The sequence below is a fragment of the Sminthopsis crassicaudata genome, chromosome 2 (genome assembly GCF_048593235.1).
Source record: "Sminthopsis crassicaudata isolate SCR6 chromosome 2, ASM4859323v1, whole genome shotgun sequence".
NCBI lineage: Eukaryota > Metazoa > Chordata > Mammalia > Dasyuromorphia > Dasyuridae > Sminthopsis > Sminthopsis crassicaudata.
In genome coordinates this window covers 271,385,588-271,403,999 of record NC_133618.1, presented here as the reverse complement: position 1 = coordinate 271,403,999, position 18,412 = coordinate 271,385,588, and the positions used below count along the sequence as shown (strand labels likewise).

Here is an 18,412-nt window from a genome sequence, read left to right as displayed (position 1 = left end):
AGACTTTTGACTCTAAAGGATAGAACAAAATAGCCAAAGGGGAGTTGATACCCACAATTAGTAAGGAGACAGTAGAATTTAGTTGCTCTTGATTAATTTGCATAAAAGAAAATAAAAACTGCCACCGAAGCCAGTAAGCTTGACTTTTAATTCCTGGGAAAAGATTTTAGCAAGGTGCTTGATAAAAAGCTCACATTATTGTATAAAAGAGAGTTATAGGATGGATATTAATACAATTAGAATTTAGAAATCATTGAATGGTGGAATCCAAATGATTCAATGACAACTTGCAAGGTTTCTTTCCAGTGATGTTCCCCAGACATCTATGACTGACTCTTATTTAATATTTTTATCAATGATCTGGATAAAGGCACAGAAAGCATTTTATGAAATTTGCATATGGTATAAAGATGGGGGGCCTGAAGGTAAAAGAAGACCTATCATAATAAGTAACAATTAGGTTCCAAAAAAAAATGACATGCTAGAAATCTAGGTTAATTATAATAAGATTAAATTCAATGGAAATATATATATATATATATATATATATATATATATATATATATATATATATGTACATATATATATAAGCTCTCACTGTTTTCAAAGTTATGAGAATATATCAACCTGTTTGGTAGAAGGAATTTCTTCATTTGGGAGGAATTCCCTATACTAATGAAATCATAGATCTAGTTCCTTTCCTTATATGAAAATTAGGGTTCAAGAAATTGAATTTACAAGTACAAGATGAAGGAAACTCATGGACCCACACATAACACCATATACCAAGATAAGATCAAAATGGGTCCATGATTTAGGCATAAAGAATGAGATCATAAATAGATTAGAGGAACAGAGAATAGTCTACCTATCAGACCTGTGGAGGAGGAAGGAATTTATGACCAGAGGAGAATTAGAGATCATTATTGATCACAAAATAGAAGATTTTGATTACATCAAACTAAAAAGTTTCTGTACAAACAATACTAATGCAAACAAAATTAGAAGGGAAGTAACAAATTGGGAAAATATTTTTAAAAGGAAAGGTTCTGACAAAGGTCTCATTTCCAAAATATATAGAGAACTGACCCTGATTTATAGGAAACCAAACCATTCTCCAATTGATAAATGGTCAAGGGATATGAACAGATAATTCTCAGATGATGAAATTGAAACTATTTCCACTCATATGAAAGAGTGTTCCAAATCACTACTGATCAGAGAAATGCAAATTAAGACAACTCTGAGATACCACTATACACCTGTCAGATTGGCTAAGATGACAGGAACAAATAATGATGAATGTTGGAGGGGATGTGGGAAAACTGGGACACTGATACATTGTTGGTGGAGTTGTGAAAGAATCCAGCCATTCTGGACAGCAATTTGGAACTATGCCCAAAAAGTTGTCAAACTGTGCATACCCTTTGACCCAGCATTGCTGTTATTGGGATTATATCCCAAAGAAATACTGAGGAGGGGAAAGGGAGCTGTATGTGCCAAAATGTTTGTGCTCTTTTTGTTGTAGCTAGAAACTGGAAGTTGAATGGATGTCCATCAGTTGGAGAATGGTTGGGTAAATTGTGGTATATGAAGGTTATGGAATATTATTGCTCTGTAAGAAATGACCAGCAGGAGGAATACAGAGAGGCTTGGAGAGACTTAAATCAACTGTTGCTGAGTGAAATGAGCAGAACCAGAAGATCACTATACACTTCAACAACAATACTGTATGAGGATGTATTCTGATGGAAGTGGAAATCTTCAACATAAAGAAGATCCAACTCACTTCCAGTTGATCAATGATGGACAGAAATAACTATACCCAGAGAAGGAACACTGGGAAGCGAATGTAAATTGTTAGCACTACTGTCTATCTACCCAGTTTACTTATACCTTCGGAAGCTAATAATTAATGTGCAACAAGAAGATGGTATTTACACACATATATTGTATCTAGGTTATATTGTAACACATGTAAAATGTATGGAATTACCTGCCATCGGGGGGAGGGAGTGGAGGGAGGGAGGGGATAATTTGGAAAAATGAATTAAAAAAAAATAAAAAAAATAAAGAACACCTCAAAAGCTCAAAAAAAAAAAAGATGAAGGAAACTCAATAGTTTAAGAAATACTCAGTTGTTTAGTGGTCTGTCAAGTCAATATATGTCAAGAAAAGTAGGGTAGTCAAAAATAAGGCTAAACTCATCTTAAAATGACTTTAAGAGATATACAGCTTTCAGGAATAAGGCGATAACAGTGTCACTGTGTTCTGCCCTGGTCAGACTACATAAATAATCTTGTATTCAGTTCTGGGTGTCATACAATCAAAGACATTGGGCCCTAAATTTATGCCACTTGAGATCAATTGAAAGTTTAACTGGAGAAGAGAAGGGGAGGGGGAGTGGCTTGGTGAAATAGAGGTGATATGTGATGTCTGTCTCAGAATATTTGAAAGCATGTTGGAAGAGGAATTTTACTGGTTCTGTTCGGTCAGAGGACAGAGAGATGGATAAAAGTTATAAAGAGACAAATTTAGATTTGCTATAAGGAAAAACTTGGAAGCAATTAAGAATTATCTCCAAATGGACTGAGCTGTCTTCAAGGATTTCTTTTCACTTGACCTCTCTAGGCAAAGGCTAGACAGACATTTATCGAAAGTGTTATAATGGGGATTCTTTTCAAGTATGAGTTGGATGCTGGGATGATTTCAGAAAGGCCTGGAGAGACTTATATGAACTGATGCTGAGTGAAATGAGCAGGACCAGGAGATTGTTGTATACTTCAAGAACAATACTACATGATGATCAATTCTGATGGATGTGGCCATTTTCAACAATGAGATGAACCAAATCAGTTCCAATAGAGCAGGAATGAACTGAACTAGCTATACCCAGTGAAAGAACTCTGGGAGATGACTATGAACACTACATAGAATTCCCAATCCCTCTATTTTTGTCCACCTGCATTTCTGATTTCCTTCACAGGCTAACTGTACTATTTCAAAGTCCGATTCTTTTTATACAGCAAAACAACTGTTTGGACATGTGTACATATATTGTATTTAATTTATACTTTAACATATTTAACATATATTGGTCAACCTGACATCTTGGGGGGGGGGAATTAGAACAAAAGGTTTGGCATTGTCAATGTTGTAAAATTACCCATGCATATATCTGGTAAATAAAAACTATAAAAAAAAAAAAGTATGAGTTGGATCCTAGAAATTATCTTCAAGAAAAGAAAAAAAGAAAACTAAATGTGTCCAGACCCAGAGATCCCACACAGAAAAGTCCCTTATATATCAAAATATTCATAGTATACTTTTTTGTGCACAGCACTAGGAACAAAGTAGGTGCCCATTAACTGAATGATGGTAAAACAGAATGTGGTGCATAATTTTAGTGGAATTTTACTGAGTTAAAAACAACTATGAAGAGGCATCAGAAAACATATGAACTGACGTAAAGTGATATATTGTAAAATAACATATACACAAAGGCCACAGCAATGAAAATGGAAAGTACAAATACTTGAAGGCTGTGTAATTATGAACAAACCTGGTCATAAAAAGGTAAGAAAATGCACCCCACTCCTTTCTCTGTAGAGGTGGGGAACAATGGGTATGGAACACTAGTTATAATGGGCTCAATCAATGTGCTGGTTAATTTTGCTGAATTGGTTTTTTCCCTCTCTTCTTTTATAATTTTTGTTTCAATAGAAATGGCTTTCCCTATGAGTAGAAGAAAAATATTTTAAAATGAAGGTGATGTTAAAAACAAGTATTATTAAAGTTTTTAGAAAATGAATTAGAGGGCTTCTGAAGTTTCTTTCATTTTAAAATTCTATGATTCTATCACTATTTTGCAGACCCAGATTGGTAATCTCAATATTCTTACCATATATGTTTTAATTCAGGTGACAGGAATATAGCTTAGTGGGGGACTGACACTTTCAGAATGATATCACCATCTATATAATCTCTACTCTTCCTTCTATTAAGCACCAACAAAGAGGCTATTGAAACTTATTTAAACATAAAATATAAAAATGAAAAATAATAAATTGTGATAATGTATTTTTTCCCTCTTTCACAGTCTTCACTTTGAGGCCATTTCCTTTTGGTCAGGAAAGTGATAAAATGATCTTAGGTCACTACTACCTGCCCTCCCTTCCCTTTTCTACTAGCCTTGAAATGCTGCCTTCTATAATATCACAGAAAGTTAGCATACCAATTCCGTGGAAGGAAACAGAATCTAAGAACATTACACTATTTCATACTACAAAATCATTCCTTATATGCCCAAACCAAATCAGAGCAGTGTCTGGGAAGGATAATGACTTTTGCTATACCTGAAAGTTTTGGAATATTCTACACAAGGATAAAGATCCTTCAAGAAAGCTACAAATAATTGCTAGCTACCATCTATATAATACTTTTAGGTCTGCAAAGGGCTTTACAAAGATCATTTCATTTTAGAATAACAACCTGTGAGGTAGGGCCTATTGTCATACACATTTTACAGATGAGGAAAATGAGATAGACAGTGATTACGTGACTTATTAAGCATTACAAAGCATCTGAGACTGAATTTGAACTGGGCTTGACTCCAGGCTTAGCTCTCTTTCTCAGTCAATACTGTAATTTTTAATATTACTGACAAATAAGCAACTAAACTAAATAACTCAAGCAATCTTGGAAACAAGTAGAAAAAGGCAACCAGTAAATAATCCTTTCCAGGAGGTGTACAAAAACAATAAAATTCTTTTGTGATATAGGTGAATGTGATAAATTTAGATACTTTCATCTTATCTAAACTTATTTTTCCCAGTTTCAAGTACAGCGCTTCACACACAAAATAGTCTCTTGAGAAACTCTTATTTGGGAGCAGCTAGATGGTATAGTAAATAGCATATTGATCCCGAAGAAAGATCTGAGTTCAAATCCAGCTTCAAACACTTAATACTTACTAGCTGTAGGACCCCAGGCAAGTCACTTAACTAGGAGTACCTTGCCTCACCTCCTAACCTCCTCCCCCAAAAGAAAAGAAACTTGTTGGATCTTAAAAGATTTGTCTATGCCAATCAAATCATTTCCCCTGAAATATAAAGAATCCAAAATTTTGTTACTGGTTAGTCAACAATACAGAAAAGTATCCCTTCTCCATGGACAGAAAGGTCCCACTTAAATTTTAAAAACACAGTTATCAAAGGGTGTGGCCCCCAGCAAGTCATCCCTCCATGGTCTCCAAGCAACTCCCTAGGACTTGTCTTTTAAGTCATAGATGGGTCTCCTGGGCAGATGGAGTTCCTATACCAGGGATTCACATTGACAATATCATTTAATATGCATCAGGGATTCCCCTGTTCAGTGCCTGTACTTCCCTCACCTTGGTTTACCCAACAACAATCAGACAACAATCATCTGCAAAGATCTATATACAAACTTTAAGAGACAGGCAATGTAGGGAGAAAACATTCAGAAAAACTGAAGATCTTAAAAAGACATCAGCTTCCAGCTCATATGTAGCTCAAGGACTAAGATGTGGTGAAGGAATCACAATCAGCTTCTTGAATAGCTTCTTTGGTATCAGTAATGAATCATATTTACCATTAAATGGCAAGACTAGAAAAACACCATCAATGAAATCCTTGAACAAGTCTACTTTCATCAAAGTGATATTTCACCTAAGTTCATTTAATACCACTTTCTTCTTGATCTTCTCAGCACCAGTAAAATTACATATTACTCTCAGAATTTTTGCATGCCCATTTCTGTAGCTTTGCAAATCATTCCTCCATGTTTAGAATGTATTCTTTTCTCCTCTTTACTTAGCTTTATTCAAGTCACAACATGTGAAGATAACAAATTAAGAGTTTTATTTTACAAGGTCTAATATTTATCTTTTGCAAATAACTCTGAAAAATAAACATTTAATATGAAAACAATCTTCCATACTTTAGTAGAGCTACTTATTTACCTTTTTCCAAAGAATTTCAAATTTCATCTTTTCAACTAAATCTTCCTTGAATCTATAAAAATGGAATGTGGGTTCTGCTATTCCATCTAAACACAAATCACTTTTAATACTAAAGAAAATATAATTTTAAATTATATTCACAATGGATGTCTCTATGGAAACAAGGTCTCTCGAGAATATTTAGCTATGACCTGACACCCAGCAAATTGAGAACTTTCAAATATTTACAATCTTATTGGTGAGTCAAAAGACACATATGAAACATGTAGGTAACAATACAAGACAGTAAATAATTAAGGATTAAATTATGTGACTTAGAATATAAGCATCAATGGGTACTTGGAGAAAAAAGAAGTCAGGCTAAAGGAGCTAATAAAGAGATTGTATTAAACAAAGTAGAAATAAAGTAGGCACCCATCAACTGGGAAATAGCCAAATTGGGCACACAAATATAAAAATTGATTAGTGATTTTTGATTAGTGTATTTTAAGAAATAACGAATATGAACAATTCAGTGATAATCAAGAATACTTGAACAAATTTAGAACAAAGTAAAACCTGGAGAACAATGTATACAATAACCACAGTAATAACAACTCTGAAAGACTTCAGAATTCTGCTCCAAGCCATAGCAAAGACTTTAGAAATTAAGCCAAAAAGCATTTAAGTGCCTACTATGTGTCAAGCACTTACTAAGCTCCAGAAGACATGATGGTGAAACATATCTGCTATTTCTTGGCACAAGAGCTGAAAGAATGAGACATAAATTTTCTTTTCTTCTTTTTTCTGAGACAATTGGGGACTTGCCCAGGGTCACACAGCCAGGAAGTGTTAAGTGTCTGAGGTCAAATTTGAACTCAGGTCCTCCTGACTCCAGGCTGATGCTCTATCCACTGCACTACCTAGTGCCTCAAGATATAAATTTTCAAACAGAGCCCATGTTTTGATTCATTTTGCCTAACTACATTCATTTGTTCCAAATGATAATTCCATTTGGTCAAACAAGGGAGAGTAAGGATTCAGTCAGTATGAAGTGACATATATTTTTAAAAAAATATAGAAAACATAGTTTGGAAGGTGCCAAAGAATCAAAGAGGGAATTTTTGCTATTACTTTGTACAATTTAATATGTGCTTTTAAAAACACACTGTAGGTAAAAGAAGTTTGCTATTGTTTCATGCACAATTCTTTTTTGGTCCTCTTTGTGTATTCACATTTACAGTTTCATATTCAGTCTTTTTTGTTCTTTGTGTATTAGAAAACAAATTAATCAATGAACAATCATTTATTAAGTGACAATTACAATGTGCCAGGTCCTATGCTAAACCATGGGGATACAAAAAGAAGAAAAAGATATTCCCTTCTTTCAAGGAACTTATAATTTAATGAGAGACAACAAGCAAACAACTATGTACAAAGCAAGTTATATATAGAACAAATAGGAAGGAATTAACAGAGAGGATACCAGAATTAAGAGGGGTTGGAGAAAGCTTCTAATAAAAGATAAGATTTTAGATGGGTCTTAAAGAAAGCCAATGGAATAAATCAGTGTATATGAGGGAGAGTTCCAGGCATCAGTGGAAGGTGGAGAGTGGGAGATGTATTTTGATATGAGAGCAGCCAGGAAAGATAGAAGGGAACTAAGGTTACAAAGAGCTTTGAATGCCAAACAGCATTTTGTATTTGATCTCAGAAGCAACAGGGAGCCACTGGAGTTTATGGAATGGGAGGAAGTGAGGGGACTGGGTAATAGGGATGTGTGTAACAGGACTGAATAAATGGAAGATGGATTAGAAATGGTGAGAGACTTGAGGGAGACAGGCTATTTCAATAATTATGGCATGAGGTGATGAGGCTGCACTAGAGTAACAGCAACGTCAAAGGAGAGAAGGGGCATATTCCAGAGATGGTGCAAAAATGAAATCAACAGACATTGGTAGGGGAGGAGAGGAGTTTTAGGAGTGGGAGTAAGAATTAAGGATGAGATTTAGAGTGTGAGACTGAGGGCCTGGAAAGAAATGGTGTCCCCTACAGTAAGAGGGAAGGCAGGATGGTAGGGGAGGTATCAGGGAATAAGCAGAACTAATCTAACCTCTCTTTCACAACTTAACCCTTCAAATGTTTGAAGACAACTATTCTGCTTCCCTTAAGTCTTCTATTATCCAGAATAAACACTGCCAATTCCTTCAACTAAGTTTCTTTTAGTCCTCTTACCATGCCGGTTGTTGTCTTATAAAAGCCTTCCAGCTTTTCAATGACTTTCCTGGAATGTGGCACTCCAATTTGAAAATAATATTCTGACCAGGGCAAACATGGAAGGACTATCACTTCCTTATTGGGATCAAGAGAAACTATCCTAATCTGAAAGTATGATGGTATCATGGGTGGTATCAGATTATGAAAGACTTTTAGGATATAATTAAATAACTGCTGTTGGAATTTATAAACAATATGCATTTTAAGTTTGGAGGCTAATCATTCTCCTCCAGCTACAATACAAATCTCCTATAAGAATCTGCCTAATAGAACTTATAGCTTCCTTCAAAGTATAATTTCAGATACCACCTTGCTTTTTCTGATACTCTTTCTTAAATTAATTTGTATTTACTTATCTGGGTATATGCTGCATCCCAACAGGAGAAGGGCAGGGGCTTTTTTCATTTTTTATCTTTGTATTTCTAAGATCTTGTTCAGCATCTTCAACATAATGGATGCACAATACAAACATGCTTAGTCCAACTTACATAGAAGCATTATTTAGGAAAGCTACAAGTTGAAAATAGAACTCCAAGAGAAAAACATAAAATAAGTGACTCAATTACCTTTGTTTATTTTCTGGTTACCCTTCTTCAATAAAAAGCCTAATGAAAGAATCATTTGTTTTGGACTCATTTACTAAAATAGGGTCTAAGTATGAATTTAAAACAAAAGCTATATATTCCCTCACCTCTACACCAAATTACCTTCAAAACAAGCTAGGTATTCATTCAGCCATAATAACATCCAAATACTTGTATGACAAAGCCCAAAAAACAGCCTTTTCCTTCTCTCATTGCATTGCTATTCAAGGGAAAATAAAATAAAATAAAATAAAATAAAATAAAATAAAATAAAATAAAATGAAATTAGCAAATAGGCTCCACTAATGCAACATTATTACTAAAATGTAAAACTGTAACATGATACTTCTCATAAACCACAAGTTCATATTGCACTTCAAAATGTGACCCACACATGTGAAAAATGACACTTAATAAGAAATTGGATTTTTACATATTCTGACTTTTTTTTTTCTGGCCAGTTTATAGCTACAACAATTTTAACACAAAACTCCAAAAGACAGTTTTTAAAAAAATACTTATGGACCTAGTTTCTTAAAGGAAATGTAATTAATGCTATTAGGAATTATAAGATCCTTAAGGACAAGGAGATTCTTTTATATTTGTATCAAAGAAAATTTCCTAAAAATACTCATGAGCCTGTTGAAAAGCAAATGTAATTGAAGCCACATCAATCTGTTTAAGAAAAGGACTCTCTCTCTTTTTTTAATCTGTATCTCTCATAACAGTACACCTAGCTTATAGCAGAAACAAGGAATAGAGAAAAACAGATTAATGGTAATAAAACCATAAAGAAAACAAGAAATTTATAAATAAAAGTACAGGATAAGTTCTTAGGGATTCAGATTTAAGGGAGAGAGGAGGAAACGTCACAGATTTATTGCAAGGGGTATAAGAATGTATATGTTTAGAACTGTGAAATTTTAGTTAAAAAGTTAAAAAGATTGGGAAAGACTATATTAGCATATGTACAAAAACACCACCAAAAGCTACACCAAGCTCTAAAGTGTAAATAACTCAAGACTTCTTTTCTTCTAGTTCCTCTGATGCTATTTATTTCATAATGACATGGAGCCAAAATGTCAAGCCAGAAAGAGAAGCATACCATTTTGGTATAGCTAGAAGCTAGAGGTAAAAGGCCAAGGGTTTTAGTCAGAAGTTCCAAGGTTCTTCAAAAGAATACAATTAAAGGATTTACAGATTTGTCTAATTTTAATTGTTGATACAAAAGCAGCCTACTTGATTATTGCTTACTAATGCAGACTTTAATATTCCTGTGTTTACAACTTTTTAAGGCTATATATAAAGATTTCTGAAAAACATATCCTTCAGATCTTAAATTTTTCAGGCTATCCTGGCTTAATCTTATATATAAACTCTCCCCCCACTCACCCTTCTCAAATAGATATGAGAGAAATATACAACTAGAGTCATGAACCTGAAATAAAACATCGTTGCTAAACAAGAACTCCTCTAATTTCAATTGGTCTTAAGAGATGTCACAGAAAGACCACCATTATTTACCAGGTTAAATCTGTATTTACACGTTGAAGTCCCTGTGATCTTAGAGCAAGTAAGCTGAGAAAGGAAGTTGAATGGGTTATCTTCCAATCCAATTTGCTTACAAACACCTTCTAAAAATGATGAGCAGGCTGATTTCAGAAAAGCCTGGAAAGACTTACATGAACTGATATAAGTAGAACCAAAAGAACATTGTGCAAAGTAACAACAAGATTATGTGATAATCAACTCTGATGGACTGAACTGTTTTCAACAATGAGATGATTCAAGGCAATTTCAATAGACTTATGATGAAGATTCACAAATGTTTAACCTATATCAGATTGCTTGCTTGTCTCAGGGATGAGGAGAAAAAGGAGAAAAATTTTGAAGGCAAGATTTTATAAGTATAAATGCTGAAAATTATATTTGAAAAAATAAAATAACATTACAAATTTGTTTTAAATAAAAGGGGGTAGGGGTAGCTAGGTGGCACAGTGGACAGAGCACCAGCCCTGAAATCAAGAGGACCTTAGTTCAAATCTGGTCTCAGACACTTAGCAGTTCCTAGCTGTGTGATGCTGGGCAAGTCACTTAACCCCAATCGTCTCAGCAAAAGAAAAAAATTAATAATAATAATAAATTAATTAATTAAAAAAAAAACCCCCACACCAAACACCTTCTAAAATTAACTATTCAACTACCTGGTTAGAGTAAGCAAATAAAAAGACCCTATCTCAAAGAATTTAGGAAGCATCCAACTTACAATCCTTTGGTAACAGTTAACAAGCATTTATTAAGCAGCTGTTATGTTCCAGGTACTGTGCTTGGCACCAGAGTATACAAAGAAAGCAAAACGCTGCCCCTGCTTTCAAGAAGTCCATAGTCTAACTGGGAAAACAGTACACAAACAATTATATACAAAAAAAGATACCAACAAGAAAAATTGGAGATAATCTTAGAAACTGAGCCCTAGCATTATGCAGGATAGGGAAAGTGCAAGTAATTTGATTGGAGAAATATTCACTTAAAGAAGCCATTCTTCATCTAGAGAACTAGCCGTACTCATGAAATACAGATTTCTGATCTTGACACTAAATACCTGATAATACTTCATGGCTCAATGCCTTTTCCACAAGGATAAGGGCACAAAACAACAGCTATTCAAACTGTTCAGTTCATTAGGACACAAATTTAAACCGAATATTCCACTAGCAAATGAAATGTCCTAAAAATGCCTAAGATGAAAAGATAAGATAAAGTACCAATCGCTATAACTACTAGAAGTATAATTCTAAATTGCCCTGCAAAGAACTCCCCTAAGCTGAGACCCTTTCCTTCCTGAAAGCTATTTTTGATGAATGCTTTTTGTAAAGTTAAGCACTCAATAAATGCTTATTGATTTATTACTCATTAGCACCTCTACTAGTGGATATACGTACCAAGGAAAGGAATTTTGATTTTATTCTGATCTAAAAAAACACTGATTTTTAAAGTGGTTAAAAGTGATGCAAGTAAAAATGTTTGTGGCAGCCTTTTTTGTAGTGGCAAGAAACTGGAAATTGAATGGATGCCCATTAGTTGGAGAATGGCTGAATAAATTATGGTATATGAATGTTATGGAATATTGTTGTTCTGTAAAAAAAAAAAAAAACGACCAACAGGATGATTTCAGAAAGGCCTGGAGAGACTTACATGAACTGATGCTGAGTAAAATAAGCAGGACCAGGAGATCATTATACTATATGATGGTCAATTCTTATGGACATGGCTCTCTTCAACAATGAGATGATTCAAACCAGTTCCATTTGTTTAGTGATGAAGAGAGCCATCTACACCCAGAGAGAGAACTGTGGGAATTGAGTGTGGTTTACAACATAGCATTTTCACTCTTTTTGTTGTTTGCTTGCATTTTGCTTCTGTTTTTTTTTTTCTTGTGCAGCACGATAATTATATAAATATGTATACATATATTGGATTTAACATATATTTCTACATGTTTAACACATATTAAGACTACTTGCCATCTAGGGGAGGGAGTGGGGGAAGGAGGAGAAAATTGGAACACAGGGTTTTGCAAGGGCTAATGTTGAAGAACTGTCTTTGCTTTATGTTTTGAAAAACAAAAAACTTTAATTAAAAAAAATAAACAAAGTAGTACAAGTAGAGAAGACTGAATTAAATGGACAAAACATTTTACTTCTTTGGGTCTGAGTTCCCTCATCTACAAAAAGAGGGGTTAGGGCTAGATTTTTATGGTCCCTTCCATTTCTAAATCCTATGATTTTTAGTGACAAGGCCCATAGTGAAGATTTGTGATTCAGGTGACACTTCCCTCCATCTTCTGGATAGACAATTTTTACCTCTTCCAGGACCACCACCACCTTCTTGATATGAGAGAGAGAGAGAGAAGATAGAGAGAGAGAGAGAGAAAGAAGAGACAGAGAGACAGAGAGAGAGAGAGGAAAGAGAGACAGAACTGAACTTCCACATTACTGCTGCTCCTTCCTTATCTCCCATGTTCATTCACCAAAAAGATAGCTAGCAGCTGTTTATTAAGTAACTTGGGTGTCTTAGAACCATCTTTTTTCATTTTTATGCCAATTTCCTGTAAAGGGTTAAAATCTTGTACAGACACCCCATCAAATAGCCTTATTTTACAACTTCAGAATGTTAAGCTTTCATCTTCCCAATTCCCAGTTAAGATTCTATGTATCAACATTTTCCAAATTTTTGCAGGCGACCACAAAATTTGGACTTTTCTATTAGTACATGTGAGATTTCCCTTCATTTATGTCTCTAAATAAAATTTCTTTGTGTTTTTTTCTCATTCCTTCACCTTCGATTCCAAAACAGTCCTTGCTTCCCTCTCTTCAATAGCTACTGTATTCTTAAGTTTCTTTCCTCTTCAAATATCTTAGTTCTGAGAGTTTGGGGCCTAAACAAAACAGATTGTTCACCCCCAAGCTTCGGCAGAATCCACTCTAGGAATACATTTGGAAAAGCACTAAAGAAACCTACTTTCCAACTTCCCTTTTTTCCCCTAGCATTTGTTAATAAAACAGAAAATACTTTTCCCACTGGAACTTAGCTTCTGGCATCACTGCTGGCAAAGGAAGTGCCTAAAAAGCAACTGCTTGCTTCCTCCTTAGAGCATTTTCAAGGGGACAGAACAGGTAACTCCAAAGCCATTAGCTAAATTAAAAGTAGTTTTCTAACGTCTCTTGCATAAACTCCAAATAGGAAAGGATTCTGGGATGTCTGAGTATAAAGGTCCTCCCATCAGGCCTCTGCCACAGGCCCTCCATGCCACCTTACAAAACTATCCAGGACTGCACACTGCATCTGACCTGCTTCCTTCTCTTGTACTGTAACTTTGTTTTGACATCCCACTTGGGGGCCTTCCCAACCACAAATGGCCCGGGTTTCCAAAACTCTCCAGAACCATAGCCACCCCCAACTCATCTCTTGGCTGGCACATGTACAAGGACTCCCCCCCCTTCTGCCCAAACAGTCCTGAGCGTGCCCTCAGAGCGACCCAAGCCCCCGGCCTGCCAAACTCGATCCTCTGCACGCGCTCACACACACTCACTCACTCACAGAAAACCTCCCAGCCTCGGGGAGGAAGAGGCAGAGCTACTTCCTAAGTCTCTCCTCCGGACTGGAGAGCCCCCCCGGGAGGGGACCCAAGGGTCGGCCTCCCTTCTCGCTCGCTAGCCGCCCCCAGCCTTTCGATACCCCAGGCACAGACCTCCTCTCCCAGCTCTCCGGTACCCCGGGGCGCTCGGCTCTTGTCCCCGCCCCACCATCCCGCTTCACGGCGCCAAGTACTCGGGACTCCGGTTTCAAGGCCCGGGCCGGGCTCCTCCGGGCCCGGGAGCCCTGGGGAAGGGCTAAGGCGGGTAGGAGGGAGCGGAAGCCGGCAGAAGGGAGGGAGGGCCGGGCGCTCGCAGGTGGAGGCCCCCGCGGCCCGGTCCCGGTCCCGGCCCCAGCCCCGGCCCCGGCCCCGGCTCCGGCCCCGGCTCCGGCCCCCGGCCGCCCCCCCGTTCAGCCCTTTCCTTCCCGCCCCCCGCCGCGGCCTGCCCCTTTACCTGATCCAGGTTCTCGTCACTGCCGCTGTCCTCCGTGTCCGAGTCGATCACAACGCGGCCTTTCCGCTTCTTGACCATGGTGGCACCCCGGCTCCCGCGCCGGACGCCGCCGCCCGGACTCCCCTCTTGCCCGCCAGCCAGTGCGACCGCCACAGCCGCCGCCGCCGCCGCGCTCGACCCACACAAAGGCGAACCGCGCATGCGCGCTCCTCTCCGCCGCCAGGCCCCGCCCCCTCCCCTCCGAGGCACGCCGTTCGCCCCGCCCCGCTGTCGCCGTGAGACTTCCACCCCCTTCACCGGACGGAACGCGGCGGGGGGGGTGGGGAGAGTTAGAGAGAGGAGGGTGCGGCGAGCGAGAGGCGGGACTGGAAGCGTGGGGAATCTGCCCTCCAGGCGTTCCCGCGTGCTGCTTCTTCCTGGGGATTTCTCTACAGGGAAAAGCTAGCTAGACCCGCAGCAAGTGTCTTTTAGCCTTGGAAGACCCCTTAGAGTTTACTCCTCGGAGAAAACTGGGAGGAAGACCTGAGCACACGAGTCGTGGGGGGAAAGCTGATTCTGAATACTCGAGTTAGCGCGTTGGGGCGGGGCGAGGCCGGAACTAGGTGGGCTATGGGCGTATACCGGCCATCTCCGTCTCCCCGGCTTTCCTCCCCCTTCCACTTCTGAATGTCTTCTCTCCAAGATCACTTTGCATTTACGCCGTATGTGTTTTGTGCGTACGTAATTACTTGCAGCTTGTCTCCCCTATTAGAAGGTGTTGAAAGTGTTTTTTGCTTTTTTTTTTTTTTGGTATCACTCCTCTTGTTTAGCACGATACCTTGCCCATCGGAAATGCTTAATAAATGGTGGTGACTTATTTAACAATTGCATCTATAAATAATAGATAAAGGCATACTTAAATATGTTAAAGCTGTGTTGTCTGTATTTACCATTGTCGTCATCTTCGCCGTTGTCGTCATTACTATGTGCTTCCAAATATGGTCCGGTGTTGTCAGGGATTGTAAATTAATTCCACATTTAATAACGATGAAAAAATGGACATATATAAACAAGAAATGCAATGGTTCTACGAGAAACCAGGAATTACGTCATTTACCTGTTGATGAAAGTTGTGTGTGTCTTAACAGAAGAGTCATAAAAAAGTTCCCGGTTGTATTTTTTTTTCAGGAATTTGTTTCTGCTACTGATATTTTTACAAAGTATGTATGTTTTGATTCTGGTTTCTTCATTCTTATCACTTCCTAAGCCTTTTCAAATTTCATTTTTCCTTTAGTTACTTCTTTTGGCACAGTAACATCCCATCGAATGCATATATAACAATTTGCTATTTGCCAATAGTTAATTGATTGTTTCCAGTTTTTCCTATTAAATATAATGCTGCAATAAATATTTTGAAAGGAGATAATCTCCCTGAACACTTCCTGTTAGGATTCTTACAAGGTACTTATGTACTTAGTTTACACCTTTAAAGGAGTTCGCTCATTGGTTTACATTAGACTTCACACTAACCCACTAGAGAAGGAAATGACAAATCAGTATCTTGGTCAAGAAAACCCCCATGGGGTCACATAGAGTTGGACATACCTGAAGGACAGAACAACCAGAAGTTGGCATAGTAGCTAGAATCCTGGCCTCTGGTTCAGAAAGACTTGATACAAATCCAGCCTCAGGCACTTACTAGCTTTGTGGTCCTGCACAAGCCATTTAATTTCTCATCTGCAAAATGGGAATAATAGTAGCTTTTATTTTACAGAATTGTTGTATCAAATCAAATGAAGTGATATTTGTAAAACACTTAAAAATGCCCAATAAATGCTAGCTGTTATTATTTACATAGCTATTAGCAAAATTTTTGATGATATTGGCAAAATGGACAAATTTTATTTAGACCAAGTATAATTAAATGAATTTGGAAATGGACCTACAAAAATAGCTATTAATGATTGTATATCAACTAATATATTCTAGAGTTAGAGAGGAGATAGGTTTGCTTTTATTCTAACCTGATCAGATCACATCTAGAATATTGTATTTAGTTGTGAGATAGGCATTTGGTAAAGGATGATAAGATCATAGATTTAGAGCTAAAATGGTTGTTAGAGGTCATCACAGGACATCAATAATGGAAGAAAAACACAAGTTGTGCAACGAGAAAGTTCTCAACATAATGCCATGTAAGGAAAAAGTTGAAGGCTCAGCCAAAAGAGAAGATTTTAAAGGGGTATGGTGTCTGACAATTGTTTTCAAGTGTTTGAAAGGCTGGCTTGGGGAAAAGGGATCATACTTGGCCCCAGATACAATAGTGGGAGCAATGAATTGAAGCTACAAAGAGGCAAGATTGAGGTCTGATGGTGAGGGAAAGCTTCTTAATCCAGAGACATTTAAAAAATGGAATAGGCAGCCTCAGTGAATTCCCAAAGATCGACTGATCACTTATCAGGTATAATGTAAAAAGGATTCCAGTTCAGGTATGAATTCAATCTGTTTTTGGTGTGTGTATATGTGGTATGTGTGCTGTAATAGTTTGTCATATTATTGTATACGTATTGTTGCAGTCAGTTCCAAAATCATGTAGAGCTTTGTTGTTTAAGGTACACATTTTTATACAATAAACATATTTGGTTGACTAGACAATAGTGTGGCTACTTAAGGGAAGGGATATTGCTTTTCATATAATCAGACATTTCTGCCAATGATAGTTATTTGTTGTACTCTGAGTTAGGGATATGCTCTTGTGTTCTCCCAGGGATGAACCCTAACTTGGGGTTTATGAAAAGTCTGTTACACAGAAAGGTATTGAACTCAAGTTGCAGAATGAGGCCTATATTTGAGTGACCCTGAGTTAACCACTTGCCAACCTGGGAATGGACACAGTCAATTTGGGAATCTGTTCTGTTTGACAACACTTATTACTTACAAGGATTTTATTTTATTTTTTCTGAAAAGAGGGAGAAGATATTTTTAAAAAGAGAGAAAATAGAAAATTTTGTTACTTAAAAATTTTTTTTTAAGATAACCAGGGATGGTGATGCATCCTCATTTCAAGAAGATCCAAGATGATTAATTCAACTAACCTGGTCTGTTTAGATGTACCAGTCAAATCTAGCAGCCATGGATAGAAATCAGATATATAGTATCCCATGGCAACTAAGACATCCCAGTTGGGTTCATGATAACAAAGAGGCTACATAGCTAGATTGTCCAGCCACTCTAGTCAGCTTTTCAAGTTCCTCAGAGCAGATATTTAGATAATATGTAAAGTCAAAGTAGGGGAGTGTCCATTGACCCAGGAAGTCTTCTTTATATTAAGGTCAGCCTGGGTGTAGTTCACCAGAAAAAAGTCACCCTAACTCATAGATATCTGTTGCAAGGCCTTCCATCATCTACTACTATTGCTTCTATTAGCCAGGCTCTATCTAGTTCAGCCCCACACAGACCTGTCGGCTGCAGGCATCCAGTCATTTGACAGATGAGGAACTGAGACTTAGGGGTCTTCCTTGAGGTCATGTGGTAAATAGAGCTGGGGGTCTGAACCATAGTCTTTTGAGGGTAGATCCAGTTCTCTTTCCACTATATTATACCATCTCTCATACACGTGTAATCTATGTGTATTAAATTCATGCTATATTCTTGTGCTCAAAGATCACTGCAGATGGTGACTATAGCTGTGAAATTGAAAGATGTTTGTTCCTCACTGGGAAATGAGTGTAAACTTTTTGCACTTTTGTCCTTCCCAGGTTATTTTTACCTTCTGAATCCAATTCTTCTTATGCAACAAGAAATTCACATATAACACATATAACATGTATAGGACTGCCTGCTATGTAGGGGAGGGGGTGGAGGGAAGGAGGGGAAAATTCAGAACAGAAGTGAGTACAAGGGATAATGGTGTAAAAAATTACCCATGCATATGTACTGTCAAAAAATTATAATTATAAAATTAATTAAAAAAAAAAAGATGTTTGTTCCTTAGAATGAAAACTATGGCAAATCTGAAC

General features: G+C 37.4%; 1 protein-coding gene across 1 annotated transcript in view; it reads right to left on the bottom strand.

Moving 5' to 3' along the window:
- RTF1 (RTF1 homolog, Paf1/RNA polymerase II complex component) overlaps positions 1-14,622 on the bottom strand; it is a 50,143-nt gene extending 35,521 nt beyond the window's left edge. The window contains exon 1 of the mRNA XM_074289334.1: positions 14,415-14,622. Coding sequence (XP_074145435.1) covers positions 14,415-14,615 — 201 coding nt within the window. The 5' untranslated portion in view covers positions 14,616-14,622. The remainder of the gene's footprint in view (positions 1-14,414) is intronic.
- Positions 14,623-18,412: the final 3,790 nt, after the last annotated feature.